Source organism: Hyperoodon ampullatus (assembly GCF_949752795.1).
Source record: "Hyperoodon ampullatus genome assembly, chromosome: 7".
NCBI classification, from domain to species: domain Eukaryota; kingdom Metazoa; phylum Chordata; class Mammalia; order Artiodactyla; family Ziphiidae; genus Hyperoodon; species Hyperoodon ampullatus.
The window spans coordinates 3,212,050-3,225,754 of NC_136920.1; the positions used below are offsets into that span (position 1 = coordinate 3,212,050).

General features: G+C 63.9%; 2 protein-coding genes across 2 annotated transcripts; one reads left to right on the top strand and one right to left on the bottom strand.

Annotated features, from left to right (window-relative positions):
• Positions 1-897: 897 nt before the first annotated feature.
• PIDD1 (p53-induced death domain protein 1) lies at positions 898-5,860 on the bottom strand (the record flags this gene model as incomplete). The annotated part of the gene is made up of 15 exons (XM_079707890.1): positions 898-1,284; positions 1,510-1,709; positions 1,819-1,932; positions 2,011-2,129; positions 2,207-2,330; positions 2,423-2,573; positions 2,655-2,790; positions 2,906-3,053; positions 3,132-3,311; positions 3,444-3,569; positions 3,647-3,848; positions 4,021-4,075; positions 4,161-4,370; positions 4,707-5,120; positions 5,557-5,860. 15 exons carry the CDS (start codon positions 5,858-5,860, stop codon positions 1,026-1,028), a joined length of 2,742 nt encoding a protein of 913 aa, XP_079564016.1. The 3' UTR covers positions 898-1,025.
• Positions 5,861-8,995: 3,135 nt separating this feature from the next.
• On the top strand, positions 8,996-10,962 carry RPLP2 (ribosomal protein lateral stalk subunit P2). Its single transcript, XM_079708623.1, has 5 exons — positions 8,996-9,147; positions 9,333-9,456; positions 9,963-10,011; positions 10,647-10,745; positions 10,850-10,962. The coding sequence occupies exons 2-5, from the start codon at positions 9,334-9,336 to the stop codon at positions 10,924-10,926; spliced, it is 348 nt and encodes a 115-aa protein (XP_079564749.1). The 5' UTR covers positions 8,996-9,147; position 9,333; the 3' UTR covers positions 10,927-10,962.
• Positions 10,963-13,705: the final 2,743 nt, after the last annotated feature.

Here is a 13,705-nt window from a genome sequence, read left to right on the forward strand (position 1 = left end):
TTGGCCACCGGCCCCCATCTCCTACCCCGCGGGGACACGTGTGCGCGGGGAGCGCGCCCGGCACCGCCCGGGGCCGAGCACGGCCTCCCACACTCCAGCGGCAGCGGGTCGCAGCATCCGCCGGCGCGGGCCCCGCAGGAGCCGCCTCGTCCGGGCAGATGTCACCTCCCACAGCCGTCGTGGTGCCCCTCGCCCCCGCAGCCGGGCTGCACTCGGGTGGGCGCCGCGGATGGGAGCCGCCCCGCGGGCACTCACCGCGCGCTCTGCCGCCGCCGCCACCGCCGCTCTCGCCTCCCCGCCGCGCCGCGCGCCCGGCTTCACCTAAACGCGGGGGCGCGTCCGCTCGGCGCCGCGCGCGCTCCGCCCCCGGTCCTCGGCCCGCTCGCGGCCTCCGGCTCCCTCTCCTGGCCGCCGCGGCCACTGCGCCCGGCGGGCCACAGCCCAGCACCAAGCCCTCACCCTAGGTCCCCAAGGGTCTTCCCTGCGTGTCCGGCCTCGCGCCCGTGCATGGGCCGGGGACCAGGGACTACTCCCGTCGGGCCAGCGGATGGCAAGGTGCGCTGGGACGAGGTGTCCTAGGGGAGGAGCGGTGCTGGGAGGGGACTGAACTGCCGAAGCACCTGCCCCTCACCTCCACCAAAGGGCAGATGTGCGATCCCGCACAGGGTGAATTTGTATCCATCGGCGGTGCGGCCGTTACCCTGTAGCTGGGGCCCCTTCTCTCCCAGAGATCAGGACAAGAGGAGGCGCTGGGCCGGAGACAGGCAGGAGCGGGGGCTGTGGGGGAAGCCTGTGCACAGGCCCCCTCGCAGCAGGGGCCAGGCCTCTGATCTGGCCTCCCCGTGCCTCCCACCTGCCTCTCCACCCAGCAAAGAAACTGAGCTCTGAGACAGCAGCCAGGATGGTGCACGTTTGTTATACAAGGAGGAGAGGGTCACTGTCCCCATACCCGGGGGAGGTTTGAAAGTGGGAGCCTCTAACCATTGGCCAGAGGATGTCAGGGACCAGCCCAAAGTCGGTAGGTTCTAGGCCTGGGCAGGCCCGGGGGGTTGTGATGCTGAAGAGCCAGGTGGGCCCAGGTCCCCGGGGGCCAGGCTTGTGCGCTGGATGCCCTCCTGGTACTTGCGGCGGCCAAGCTCCAAGACGGCCCGCACCTCTTCGGCCACGTCCCGCCGGTCACTCTGCTCCAGGGCCTCCACGAGGAGCCCCACAGCTCCTGGCTGCCCAGCCTGGCGCTCAGCCCAGGAGAAGAGCATATGGCGGATCTGCCCATCCAGGTCATCCCTGGGGGGACAGGGGAATGGTGAGGGAGGGGCCCAGCCCAGGACCCCCCGCCACACCCAGGGTCTTGATCACCCTCCCGAGATGGGTTCCTTCTTCCCTGGGCCAGGGGTGGCCAGAGCCTCCCTTTCCTGACTGTTTGCCCTGCCCCCACCTCCCCTGGACAGAACTGTAGCCAGCCTCCAGTAGGCAGGCCAGCAGTGGGAAGGGAGGCTCAAAAGAACTCACCGGAACTCATGCCGGATGCGCTGCAACTCACGGTAGGGCAAACCCAGGTGCAGGGCCACGGCTGGCCAGTCAGGGCCCAGGCGCCCGGCCACATTTAGCAGGTTGCTCTGTGTCAGGAACCCAGTCTCGGCGTCGCCCAGGTTCAGAGGTGCCAGGGAGAGGCCAGCCCCCTGCCCTGGGCCCTCGGATCCCCGCAGTCTCTGTGGGGAGGACGCAGTGGCAGTGAGCCCTGGCCCCGCCCCTGGCTCCAGCCCATACCCCCGGCCACCGCCTTCCCCCTTTACACACGCTCCCCCCGCCAGGCCGCACCGGCAGCTTGATGGGCAGAGTGGCCATCCACGGGGCGTCTGCACCTCTCTTCTGCCGAGCAGCCTCCGCCTCCTCAGGCACCTCCTCTGGCACCTCTCCCCGGTAGAAGGACACCTGTGGGTGGGATGAGGTGGGCTTCAGCGCTCCGGCCTCGGCCCAGGCAGCCCGGGGTGCCCTACCCCGTTGGCCCACCTGGCCCCTCACGGCCTGAGCCCGCCGGTCCAGGGTTGTGGTCACATACACCTCCTTCAGGTTCTTCAGGTGTGAGTAGAAGACGAAGCACACCCTGCCCTCCACACAGTCTGGACGGTCTGGGGGCAGGGGGTGGGCTCAGCAGGGACTGCGGGGGCAGACCCCAGGGTCCCTTCTCCGGGCGCAGGGGGCCTACCAGCATCCACGTTGATGCCCCTCTCGAAGGCAGCGAAGAATTTCTCACCCTCAAACATCTCCAGGGTGTCTGAGGGCTCCGGGCCGCGGTACCGCTCCAGCAGCCGCCGCAGGGTGCTGTCCACCTGCGGGGGCGACCCACTGGCTGGGAGCCCAGTGCCCTGCCCTGGCCCCCCGGCCCCCACCCTGCCCTCCCAGCCCTCTGCCCCCGCCCCACCTTGTTGCGGGGCAGGCACTGCAGCAGGACCTGCTCGGGGTCCCGGCGCCTCTGCAGCGCGATGAGGCGCACGCGGTGCAGCCGCAGCCGCTCCCAGGCCTTCCGCGCCAGGCCCCCCACGCAGGTCTTGGTGGTGTACCAGAGCCAGTACCTGGGAAGGCTGGGCGTGAGCGGGGTGCACAGGCCAGGGCGGGGGTGGGGGACCGAGGCGGCGGAGGGAGGGGGCACTGACCAGGAGAAGCGCGTGACCTGGAAGCGAGCATACAGGTGGGTGAGCTCCAGCGCGACCTGCGCCGTGATGTCATCCCAGGTGGCCGCGGGAAGAGCCCGGTACAGCAGGTGCAGGTGCGAGCGGTCCACACTCAGGCCTGTGGGTGGCAGGGGGCACAGGCTGAGGCCTCCCTGCCCGGGGCCCCCCTTCTGAGCACTGTCACCCCCCACCCCGTGGCTACAGGTCCAGGAGGCCACACGGCCGCCTCTCACCTGTGACGCCGGGGGGCAGAGGCAGCTGCACGGTGACTGGCCGAAGGAAGCTTGGGGGGCCGCTCTGGGAGAGGTACAGCACGGGGCTGGCGGCCGCCTCAGGCTCTCCCAGCAGGGCCGGCAGTTCTCTGCTGCCCACGTGCACCACCTGGAGCAGAGGGCACCCGAGCGATCACCCCTGTGTCCAGGTACCACCCGCCACCCATGGCAGCTGCCCTGCCCATACCTGCATGCGGACATGACGGGGCTCCTCCGTGGCCCCAGGGGGGAATGTGACCTTGACCCCAGGATGTCCTGAGGAGCACAGCAATGTCCCCTCTGGTGGCACCAGGCAGGCGTCAGATACAGGGCGCGAAACCACAAGGAACCAGGAGAAGTGAGGCACCTGGCAGTGAGCCCAGAGCTGCTGGGTGTTGGGGGGGCAGAGGGACAGGGTCACGGGCTTCGCCGGGCACGGGGGGGGCAGAGGGACACAGTCAGGGACATTTGGGCGAGGGCAGAGATGCTCCCCTCCCAGACGGGCCTGGACAGCCCTCACCTTGGGCGCTTCTTCCTCCAGGTGGGTCTCCAGGTCACTCCAGCTATTGTCACTCAGGGTCCTGACCACCACCTCACGGCAACGCCGGGCCCGTGGGGGCACAAAGAGCAGCCACAGGCCCACCTCCTGCCAGGCAAGGGTGCTGTGAGTGCCAGGGCCACGGCTGGGCCCTCCTCACCTGCCCTGACCCACCCTGGCCGTGCCTTCTGGAAGGCCACCCCATGGGGCTGCAGCTCCAGGACACCACTGAGCAGAGAGTCATGGGGACCCAGGGGGACGAGGCGTGGCTCTGGCAGCCACAGTCGATAGCGGATGGTAACAGGGGTAGCAGTGGCTCCCACAGGGAACTGCAGGCGGACACCGCAGGCCAGGGTCACAGAGCAGCCTAGGGCGGTCACGGTGAAGCTGAGGGAAGACAGGGTGGACATCGGGTCAGACGCAGCAGGGTCCCATATGTCTGAGTCTGGCACCCTGGGCAACTCTAGGAGACCCCCAAGGCACGGGCAGGTGTACAGAGTGGACAGGGTGACGGGGTGGACAGACGCTTTTGCAGCCCAGCCCCTCCTCCACACCATACCTGTCCAGATCTGAAGTCAGCAACAGTCTGGGCATTTCTGGGACCACGGGTGTCCCTGTGGAAGGACAGTGAGCTGTTAGGATGGTGATGACACCTGCATCCTGTCTGTGGTCTGTCCCCGTCCCCACCAGCGAGCCTACCTGGAGGACTGTGGGGGTCGGGGCTAGACCCACCCAGGGGGTTTCCTTGCAGGCGCACGAAGGGGGCATCCAGTAGCTCGGGGGGCACGTCCCGGAGCTGGTTGTCCCTCAGGTCGAGCCGGGCGAGCAGCGGGAGGCGGGCCAGGCCATCAGGCACCGAAGCCAGAAGGTTGCTGTGCAGAACGAGGAACCGTAGGGACCGCAGGCCCGCTGCAGGGGCACCAGCTTAGGACTCGCGGAGGCCGCACAGGGCCACCCCAGCCCTGCAGCGCCAGGCCAGGCCAGGCCGCTCGCGCTGGGGCCTCCCAGAGAAGCCCTTTCAGTCTCCGCCCTTTGGCTGGACGAGAGAGCTCGGGCAGGCCTGCACAGGGAGCCTCAACAGCCAGGGAAGTGGGGGTCAAACAAGGGCTGCCGAGGAGGGCGAAGGCTCAAGGTGGGCCAGCCTGTGAGCGCGAGGCCCTGCAGAGGAGAGAGGGCTGAGGGATAGGGCAGGCTGGGCAGTGGCCGACAGGCCGTCAGGCCCAGGGAGCCAAGGCTGCGACTCACCAAGGGAGGCAGGGAGGCCCTGCAGCCGGTTGGAGGCCAGGTTGAGCTCGGTCAGGCTGCTCAGGCCTCCGATCTCAGGGGGCAGAGCATCCAGCAGGTTCTCAGAGAGATCGAGGCGCTGCAGGCTGGACAAGGACCCCAGTGCTGTGGGCAGCGTTTGCAGGCGGTTGTGGGTGGCAGCGAGGAAGGTGAGGGCGGGGAGGGCCCCTAGGGCCTCAGGCAGCTCTGAGAGGCAGTTATGAGAGAGCAGGAGGGCACTCAGGCCACGCAGCTGCAGGACACAGGCTGGCAACGTCTCCAGGCTGTTGAAGCTCAGGTCCAGGTGGGCCAAGTGGGTGAGGCCACTCAGGCTGGCGGGCAGCGTGGCGAGGGAGCCCCGGAGGCAGGCACCCAGAGCGTCCCGATGTTGCCCACCTGGGTGGGGGAAAGGCAGACGTGGCTCTCAGAGCCAGAGTCCCAGGTCCCACCTCAGCCCTGCCAGCCAGGGAAATAGGTGCATGGAAACACAGACCTCCACCCCAACCCCACTTAGACAGCGAGAGGTGGACACAGATACTGGAGAGTCACCAGCAGATGAAGGAGGCAGCGACAGACAACGCAGGCTCTTCTCAGCTGACAGTCATCACCTGTGACCCACCCCAGGAAAAATACCCACACTGGGGTCTGCTGGAGACCCCTCCGGCAGCTGCCAGGTCCAGGAGCCCAGGCTCAGCCAGCTTCCCCTTGGGGGAAAAGGGGTTGGGTAGCGCTGTGCAGAGAACAGTGATGAGGCTGGGACCGGGGTTTGCCTTTCAGGACCAAGAAGCAGAGGCAGGAGCTAGCGATGAGGCTGGGACCCGGTGGGGCTCACCTTTGAGGACCAGGGAGCGGAGGCGTGGCAGGCTCCAGGGCAGACGGGCCAGGGTGGCCTGCAGCAGCTGAGCGTCCTCGTGGCCACTCAGCTGCAGGAACTCCACCTCCAGCAGCTGACGGACCTGCTGGGCACACAGGTGCAGCAGCCGGTGGCAGCCCCTGGGGTATAGGTCCAGGCTCAGCCGGTTCCCAACCAGGAGAGGGGGTACCCCCAGCCCTGCATCCACAGCATCTGTAGCATCTCTTGCAGCATCTTCTACAGCCACTGTCTCGGGCTCCAGCCCCTCCGCCACCGCAGCCATCGCCCACCGGCTGTCCTCGGGGGCCGGACATGTCCCAGCTCGCCAGGCAGGCCTGCTCAGGCAGGGCCCAGGGAGGCTGCAGAGTCAGGGGGAGGAGTGGGTAGGAGGAGGCTGGGCGTCCTCTAGCCAGAGGAAGGGTGACTCTGGCTGGGGGGAGCTCTTGAGCCAGGCCAGCTGGTCCAGAGCCCAAAGCCTAGGCTGGACAGATAATCGCTGAAATGGGGCCGGGGAATAGGACTCCCCAGGGCTGGGAAGGCAGCAGGCAGGGAGACCTCTGTGTGCAGAGGGGCCTGGGGACGTGCTTGGGGGAGAGGGGAAAAGTGAGGCTTCATGTCCCAAATCTGGAAACTTGACAAGAGACTCCTAGAGGTGTCAAGTCCTATTCCACCCCCCACCCCCTCTGGGTCCAGCCCCACCTCCAACCTTCACATTCCTCGGCTTTGACCAGAGGTCCCGGCTCTCATCTACCACGTGGGGCCGGTGTTCCAGGCAAGGGTCGGGTGATCGTGCCCGCGTATGTCAGAGCAGTGAGTGTGAGGGGGTTCCTAAGGACCGGACCCCACTTCCTGGCGCCTGGAGGTGGGCTCCCCGCCACTTCCAGGTCGCACCTCGGTCCGCAGAGAAGGTCGGTGCACCGCGCAGTCGCGGCCCCCACCTCTCGGGGCGGGTCCCGGGCGGGAGAGCGCGCCCTACCCGCGCCGCCCTCCCCACGGCGCGCCCGCGGCCCTTGCGTCACCTGCGCTCCCGGCGGCGCGTTTCCGGGTCCCGCCGCATCGGAAGCTCGCCTCATGTCCGGCGAGGGTCCGCAGGCCAGGATCTCAGTGTCCCTCCCGCCCCGCCCTCCGCCGGTCGCCGCCCTGCTGCACTCAGCTTCCTGTAGGCCTGCGTGCCTCTGCCGTCCAGCCTTCCGCGGGAGGGCCCGCGTTGCGCGCCACCAAACCCAACCTTTCAGAGGTTCTCAGGCCCTGGGCCCGCTCAGCTCTAGGGCTGTGCATTCCCGGCCCCATGCTGAAATGAGCTAGTGCGATCTCTGGCTGAAGGGGGTATCGGGTGCTGGTCAAAGCTGCTGCCCCACACCCACCTCCTGCCAGAGGACAGCTCTGAGAATGTCCCTAGACAGCCCCAAAGGCCTCCTCTCAAGCCCTGCAGAGGCTGGGCCCCAGCTCCAATGGCCCTACTTTTACGGTGATCACTGTGGGTCACATGCCTCCAGCAGTGGGCTTCGTCACATGCTGCCTCCTATCTTTCCGCATCTCACAAGGAAGGAAAAGGCGGCTCCGAGAGATCAGATGTTGCCCAAGGCCACTAGCTGGTGAGCGCCAAAGCCAAGGACCTCAAACCAGGTCTGTCTGACTCTCGAGAAACTTCCCCACTCCTGCTTCCTCACCCCGCACAGTCGGTGCCTATAAACGGACACACGAACACATCTGCTTCTGCCTGTTCTGCCCCAAATGATACCGTGTGCACCCTCTTTCCTCCACCCTCACCAGCTACCGCCATCCCTCCCACCCGGATGGGCAGTTCCCACCAGGCCTCCATTCTCCGAAGCTCCTATCCCGCCTTCAGTTTCCAGATAGCTGCCAGAAGAATTTAAAACAAACAAAAAAACAATCACAGGAACATTATTCAGCCTTAAAAAGAAAAGAAATTCTGACACATTATAATGTGGATGAACCTTGAGAGCATTACTCTAAAAGAAACAAGCCAGACACAAAAGGATAAAGGCTGTATGACTCCACTTCTGTAGAGTCCCTAGAGCAGTCAAATACATAGAAACGGAATGTTAAATGGTGGGGGCCAGGGGCTGGGGGAGGGGAATGGGGAGCTATTGTTTAATGTGTATAGAGCTCAGTTTGAGAAGTTCTGGAGCTAGATGGGAGTGATGATTGCACAACAATGTCAATGCACCTAGTGCCCCTAAATTGCATGATTAAAATGGTAAGTTTTACGTTATGTATTATTTTACCATTAAAAAATTTAAATAAAAACAATCACAACACTTTCTTGTGTGATTGCAGTAAAGTCCCATCCTTCCCAAATGGTTTCCCCGCTTTACCGCAGCTGTGTGACCGAGCAAGAAAACCTTTCTACGCCTGACCTCATCTATACGATAAGGGTACCGTGTGGCTTGCGTTAACAAACCAGTGCTTGGCAATAACACGTGGGTTCACCTGCTGTCCGAGCCCGCATGGGCTGGCTGCTGCCTCTGAACCCATCTCTGGCCACCTGAGTTGGGCCTTTGCATCTGACTCCCGGGGCCTGATGCTCGCCCCACATCTTCGCAGGGCCGGCTCCTTCTCATCCTTCAGCCCCGTGGCAGTGTCAGCCTGGGACTGCCTCGTTTATTTACTTTGTGTGTCCGCGCACTAGAACCTGAGTTCTGCGGAGGCAGAACCGGGCCTGTTCCCTCAGGACCGACGCCAGCCTGCAGCAGGGTTCCTGACACGGAGAGTGAATGAGTTACGTGTGCTACGTCCGCGTGGACCCTGAGATCTGTCCCGAGCCGACAAGGCCAGGGCGGGGGGTGGGGGGGCAGTCACGCGGGCTTCGGCACTCCTGGCTCCCGCTCCTCGGGGCGGCGGTGACAGGGCCTCCCAGCTTCGGCCGGAGCCCCCACCAAGGCGCTGGGGGGGAGCAGCGGCTCGATTCGGCGGTGTGAGCGCGCGGAGCAGCTCGTCCACCCCACTGGGCGGGCCGGACAGGGACCTACTGTTCCCACGGCTGGGAACCACCTGAGACCCGGAAGGGCAGCGGGCTGGACCAGTGCAATAGCACCCGGGCCACGTGCGGCCCGCGCAGGCAGCAGCGTACCCGCGCTTCCGGTCTCCATGCACCATGGGACTTGTAGTTCGCCGGCCGCGTCAGCCTCTCCCGCAGAGATGCGTCCTGGGCGTGAAGGCTGCGCTGCATGGTGGGAGCTGTAGGCGCCGCGTGGCATCCTGGGAGCCCTAAAGGGAAAAACGCTGCATTCGGACTCGCGTCTCGCTCTACCCCGCTTCCCCCAGGGATCTCGAGGGGCACTCACCCCACTTATACAAGAAGGCGGCCCGGAACTGCCTTCCGCCTTTTTGGTGGTGGCTGTGGGACAAGACGGGATAATGGCGTCACCTGCGTCTTCCTGGGCTAGGCACCGTCTGACATCACTAGGAGGCGCCCTCAAGGGGCGCTGCGCGCAGGTTCCGGAGGCTTCTGGGTAGCGAATTACCCCCGCCCCCCGCACCGGCGCCTTCCTTTCCGTCCCTAACGCCGCCGAAGTCGCACGCGCGAGGCTTCTTCGCCGCCGCCAAGTTAGTGGGGCGGGCAGGCCGGGGCGCGGGCCGGGCCGGGAGTGCCGCGGAGGGAGGGCGGGCAGGGCAGGGCGCGAGCCGAGCCTCTGCGGGGTCCCCGGACCGAGCCACGCGTGGCCGCCCACGGGCCGGGGTGGGGGTGGGAGGCCTCCCCGTAACTCCGCCGCCCTCTCCTCGCGCCGCAGGATGCGCTACGTCGCCTCTTACCTGCTGGCCGCCCTCGGGGGCAATTCCTCTCCCAACGCCAAGGACATCAAGAAGATCTTGGACAGCGTGGGCATTGAGGCGGACGACGACCGGCTCAACAAGGTAGCCGCCTCGCTGGGGCCCGAAGCCCCCGGTCTGCTTTGTACTCCGCACCGGGGGACCCCTCCGTTACCCGACCCGGCGTTTCCCTTTAGGGAAGTGTAGGTTCCCGCCGATTTCTGCCAGCCCATATGGTTTTGGGGTTGCCCTGATGTACTGGTACAGCCCGAAGGAAGAAAAATTGGGAGTGAAGCCAAATCTCAGCATGGCTTAGTAGAAACACAAGTCACGTGTAACTGAAGGTTTCTTAGTAATTTTTTTTTTAAATAAAAGCGGTGACGTTCATCTGGATCTTATTTTCTTTCACCCAACTTGGTGGAACTTACTTTGACACGTATTGAGTGTAAAGTGAGATATTTTGCATCCTTTCTCAGAGGTAAGGTTTGGTGTTAGTTTTTACATGTAGGGCGTCTCAGTTCACCTGTCCTGAGTCGGTCGTGACGGCTGTGCTGGGGGCAGGGGTGTGATGGTAGGCCTCTCTTGTAAACCAGGCCACTCCTGTCTTTTAGGTCATCAGTGAGCTGAACGGAAAGAACATCGAGGACGTCATTGCCCAGGGTGAGGTTGTGTCCGAGGCTTTCGTTTTCACGGTCCATTCTAATTCCTGCCGGTCAGCCTGTGACCTGCCAGGTTTCGCTTGTGGACCAGAGCACCCTAGAAGTCTTACCCAGAGGAGTGAGCGGGGTTTCAGTGGGCTCATGCCGCGGGCACTTCTAGACAGCCCCGGGACAGCGCGCCCGTGCTCTCACTGGGCTTTTGTAAGCAAGTCTCTCCACCCGCTTCTTGGGGTGCTAGGGCTGACCACAGGCCCCTGCCCTGTGCTGTCAGACTGGAGTAGGTGGGACTTGTCTGGAAGTTGAGCTCTTGGGGAGCTGTTTCTGTCCTTGGGTCCGTGACGGGGCAAAGCCAGCTCAGCAGACAGCCTGGTCTCTGAGCTCGCTGCTGGACACTGGGGCCTGATTGTAAACATGTTTGCCTAGCTTACCTCCAGGGCAGGGCGCTGTGGTCTTGTAGCCCTGCTGGAGGGATTCCTAGAAGCCAATTTCTGGGAGTGACAACAGACCCTCCTGTGTGGGAGAACAGAAACCTATGACGTGGATCCTAATACGTTGGGCTAAGTGTCTCGTTACTCTTGAGTAACGTTGAGGCCGGGCTCCTGCTGTGGTCTCACCTCTCCTTTCTGTTTTCTGTAGGTATTGGCAAGCTGGCCAGCGTGCCCGCTGGCGGGGCTGTGGCCGTCTCTGCGGCCCCAGGAGCTGCAGCTCCTGCTGCGGGTTCTGCCCCAGCCGCAGGTAAGTGGAGGCTCAGGCAGCTCTCTCTGCAGACGCACTGGGGTCTCTGCTGGGAGTGTGGCCTGCACCGCAGGCATTTCTCACCACGCTCTTTCTCCCTGCAGCAGAGGAGAAGAAGGAGGAGAAGAAGGAGGAGTCGGAAGAGTCGGATGACGACATGGGGTTCGGCTTGTTTGACTAGAGCCCACTCCCCTGTAAATAAAACCCTGTTGACGTATTTCTTGAGCTGTCTGTGAGCCCTTTGTCAGAGTGTGGTCTCTGCATCCTAGTCTCATCCCGGGATGAACCAAGGCTCTTGTGCGATGAGGTGGAGCGGGTTGCCTGAAGAGCCAGGAGTGGAGTGCCTGGACGGGGGGCACTTTCTGTGGGTCTTGAGTGTGGCCAAGCCTTGAGCCCCCTTCTTGGGCATGGTCCTGGCTCCTGTGGACTGCCAGGGCCTTCCTAGGAAATGAGGCCTTCAGGGGGACACCCATGAACACTTGAAAAGCAGGGGTAGGTGGTCTCTGCTCTGCAAGGTGGGTCAGGCCAGTTGTCAGCAGCTCCCGCAAGGCTGGGAGAGCCCTCAGTTATGCACAAGAGATGTGCTGGTGGGTGTGTGGTCCCCAGATGTCACTGGAGGGGGTGTCAGTGCCCCAGCTCCACCTAATCCCCTGAGCAACTTGGACTTACCTCTTCTGAGCCCGTGTCCCCAGCTGTCTGGTGGGCCAGTACCTTTGCTGGGTAGATTCAGAAGTGGTCTGTGGGCAGCAGTGTTGGGCTGCGTGCTGGCTGTGTCTTTTTGTGCCGGGCCTGCCCATGCCCTTTTTGCCAGGCTCTGGCCTAGAATGTGGGGCAGAGGGGAGAGGCCCTCCCACTGCCCATCCAGGCACCGCCCTGGCCCTGCAGCTGTTGGCAGTCGCCCACCAGTGACAGGCCACCCAGTAGATTCTCAGCTTTGCTTTCTGAAGGCTGTGGTGTGGTGGGTACCTGCCATGTGCCCACCACATGGTAGGCCTGTGTGAAGGACTTGCCTTTATGGGCTTGTAGTTCTGGAGGAGAGTAATGAGTGCAGCATGAGACAGCAGGGCTGGGTGCATGGGGGGCCCTCCCTCAGGAAGAGGCCCCAGGGCAGGGGTGTTCATGGGTGGAGGGAGAGGACTGATGGCCTTTTCGCTACCCAGAGGAGTGGGGATTGGAACAGGGCCTCGGGGGAGGGGGTGTGGGACATGGGGCTAAGGGGGGATGAGGGGTCCAAGCAGTGTGGGCTGCAAGGGGAAAGTAACAGTGGGATGAAAGGTAGGGCTGTGGGTACCCAGAGACACGGGTGGCAAGGGGCCATGGTCCAAGGTTAGGGTAGAGACGGCTCCCCAGAAGAGTGACGCAGGGTCCAGGGGCAGAGTTCACAATCCCAGCCTTGGAAGCTGAAGAGAAGGGCCCTATGGGCCAGAGGACACCATGGGAGTGGGGGCATGACACTTGCCTGTGGCATCGGACACCAGGGCTTCTCTGTGCAGACTGGGAGGGGGGCAGGTCCACTCCCACCCCCAGCCAGGATTCTAGGAAGGGCCACCCTGTTCCTGGCTGCAGAGCTCCTGGGGCCTGGTGGGAGGGATATGTACCCAAAACAAGTCAGCCCGGGTGTGGAAATGGGAGCAGAGGTCTCTCCGCACTGGGATGGCGCCACCCTCCAAGCCCCACAGTCCCTTGGAAACGGGGAGGGCATGGGCTCTGGCCTCTCCTTGGAGCAGGTTGCAGGGATGGCCTGCTTAGTTTCCTGGCTCAGCTTGCACCGTCCCGGTCCTCCTTGGTGGCACCCTGGTGAACCCCTGAACTTTGCAGGCTGGCCCTGGGGGTCTGTTCCATCCCCACTGTGTCACACCCCTTGTCCCCTGCTGCATCCAGCAGCATCCCCAAGGGCTCAGTTACCCTTATGGGGCCACATCCTCTGCACTGTGCCTCCATCCCACCCAAGCATTTGGGGTTCTAAGTCAGATTCCCTCATTCCCCTGCCTTCCCCATTCCCAGCACCCACAGCACCCAGACCTGGGCTCCCCTCTCCTAATTCCCCCACCCAGGGCCTTCGAACGGCCCTTCGCTTTCCCATGTTAATAGTGTCCGCACACCTCTTGGCCCTTCTCGGTCCTTATCTGAACTTAATAGAAACCATCTCTCCCACCCCCTCCCCCAAGTGGGGCAGGGTTTGTGTTGACTTTGCTCACTGCTCACGGAGACCCGTGCTGGTCCCCATGCCAGGCGCACATGGTGCTAAGCATGGGTGGCTTGGAGCACAGAGGCTGAGGACTGGGTGGCATGACGCCAGATGGCCCTGTCCTGGGGAGGCCCTGCTCTGGCTTCTCCACCTGGGCCTCGGGGCCGGGGTTGGGGGGTGGTGCAGCCCCAAGCTGGGTTCTGAGCCAAGCTCCAGCCAGAGGAGCTAGTGTTCCTGGGGAGACGGATGCACACTGGCTACACTGCCCAGCACAGACAAGCCCCTCGTTTGGGAGGTGGGGTGAGGTGCAGGGCTGGCCCCTGGATCCAAGCCAGGCTAGGCCTGCCCTACAGTCCAGGAGAAAAATGCGGAAGAGGGGCGGGAGGGTGACATCACCAGGAGTGCTCCACCTGTTGGGGCAATTAGTGAGGCGGGACAGGGCTTGAGTCATACCCACGTAGACCCCACAGCCTGAGGAGCTGGGGCAGGACGCAGGTCGAACCCAGGTTAGTGCCAAGGTGGAGCTGGGCGCGTGGCGGGCAGGGCTGGGTCGGGATGTCCGGTGTGGGTCTACCACGCCGGTGTTATCTCTAGAAGTTGTCCGTGTGTGATTCGCGTGCGCCCTGTATTATGTTTGCGGGTAAGTAAGTCTGTGGATGAGTCGGTGGGTCCTTCGGGTCCCTGACCCTCGGCAAGCTCCGCAGTGTCCCGGGCTGGTGTTGTAGGCCGACCCCCGAGGGAGGGGGCGGATGCTGCCCAGACAGCAGGGCCC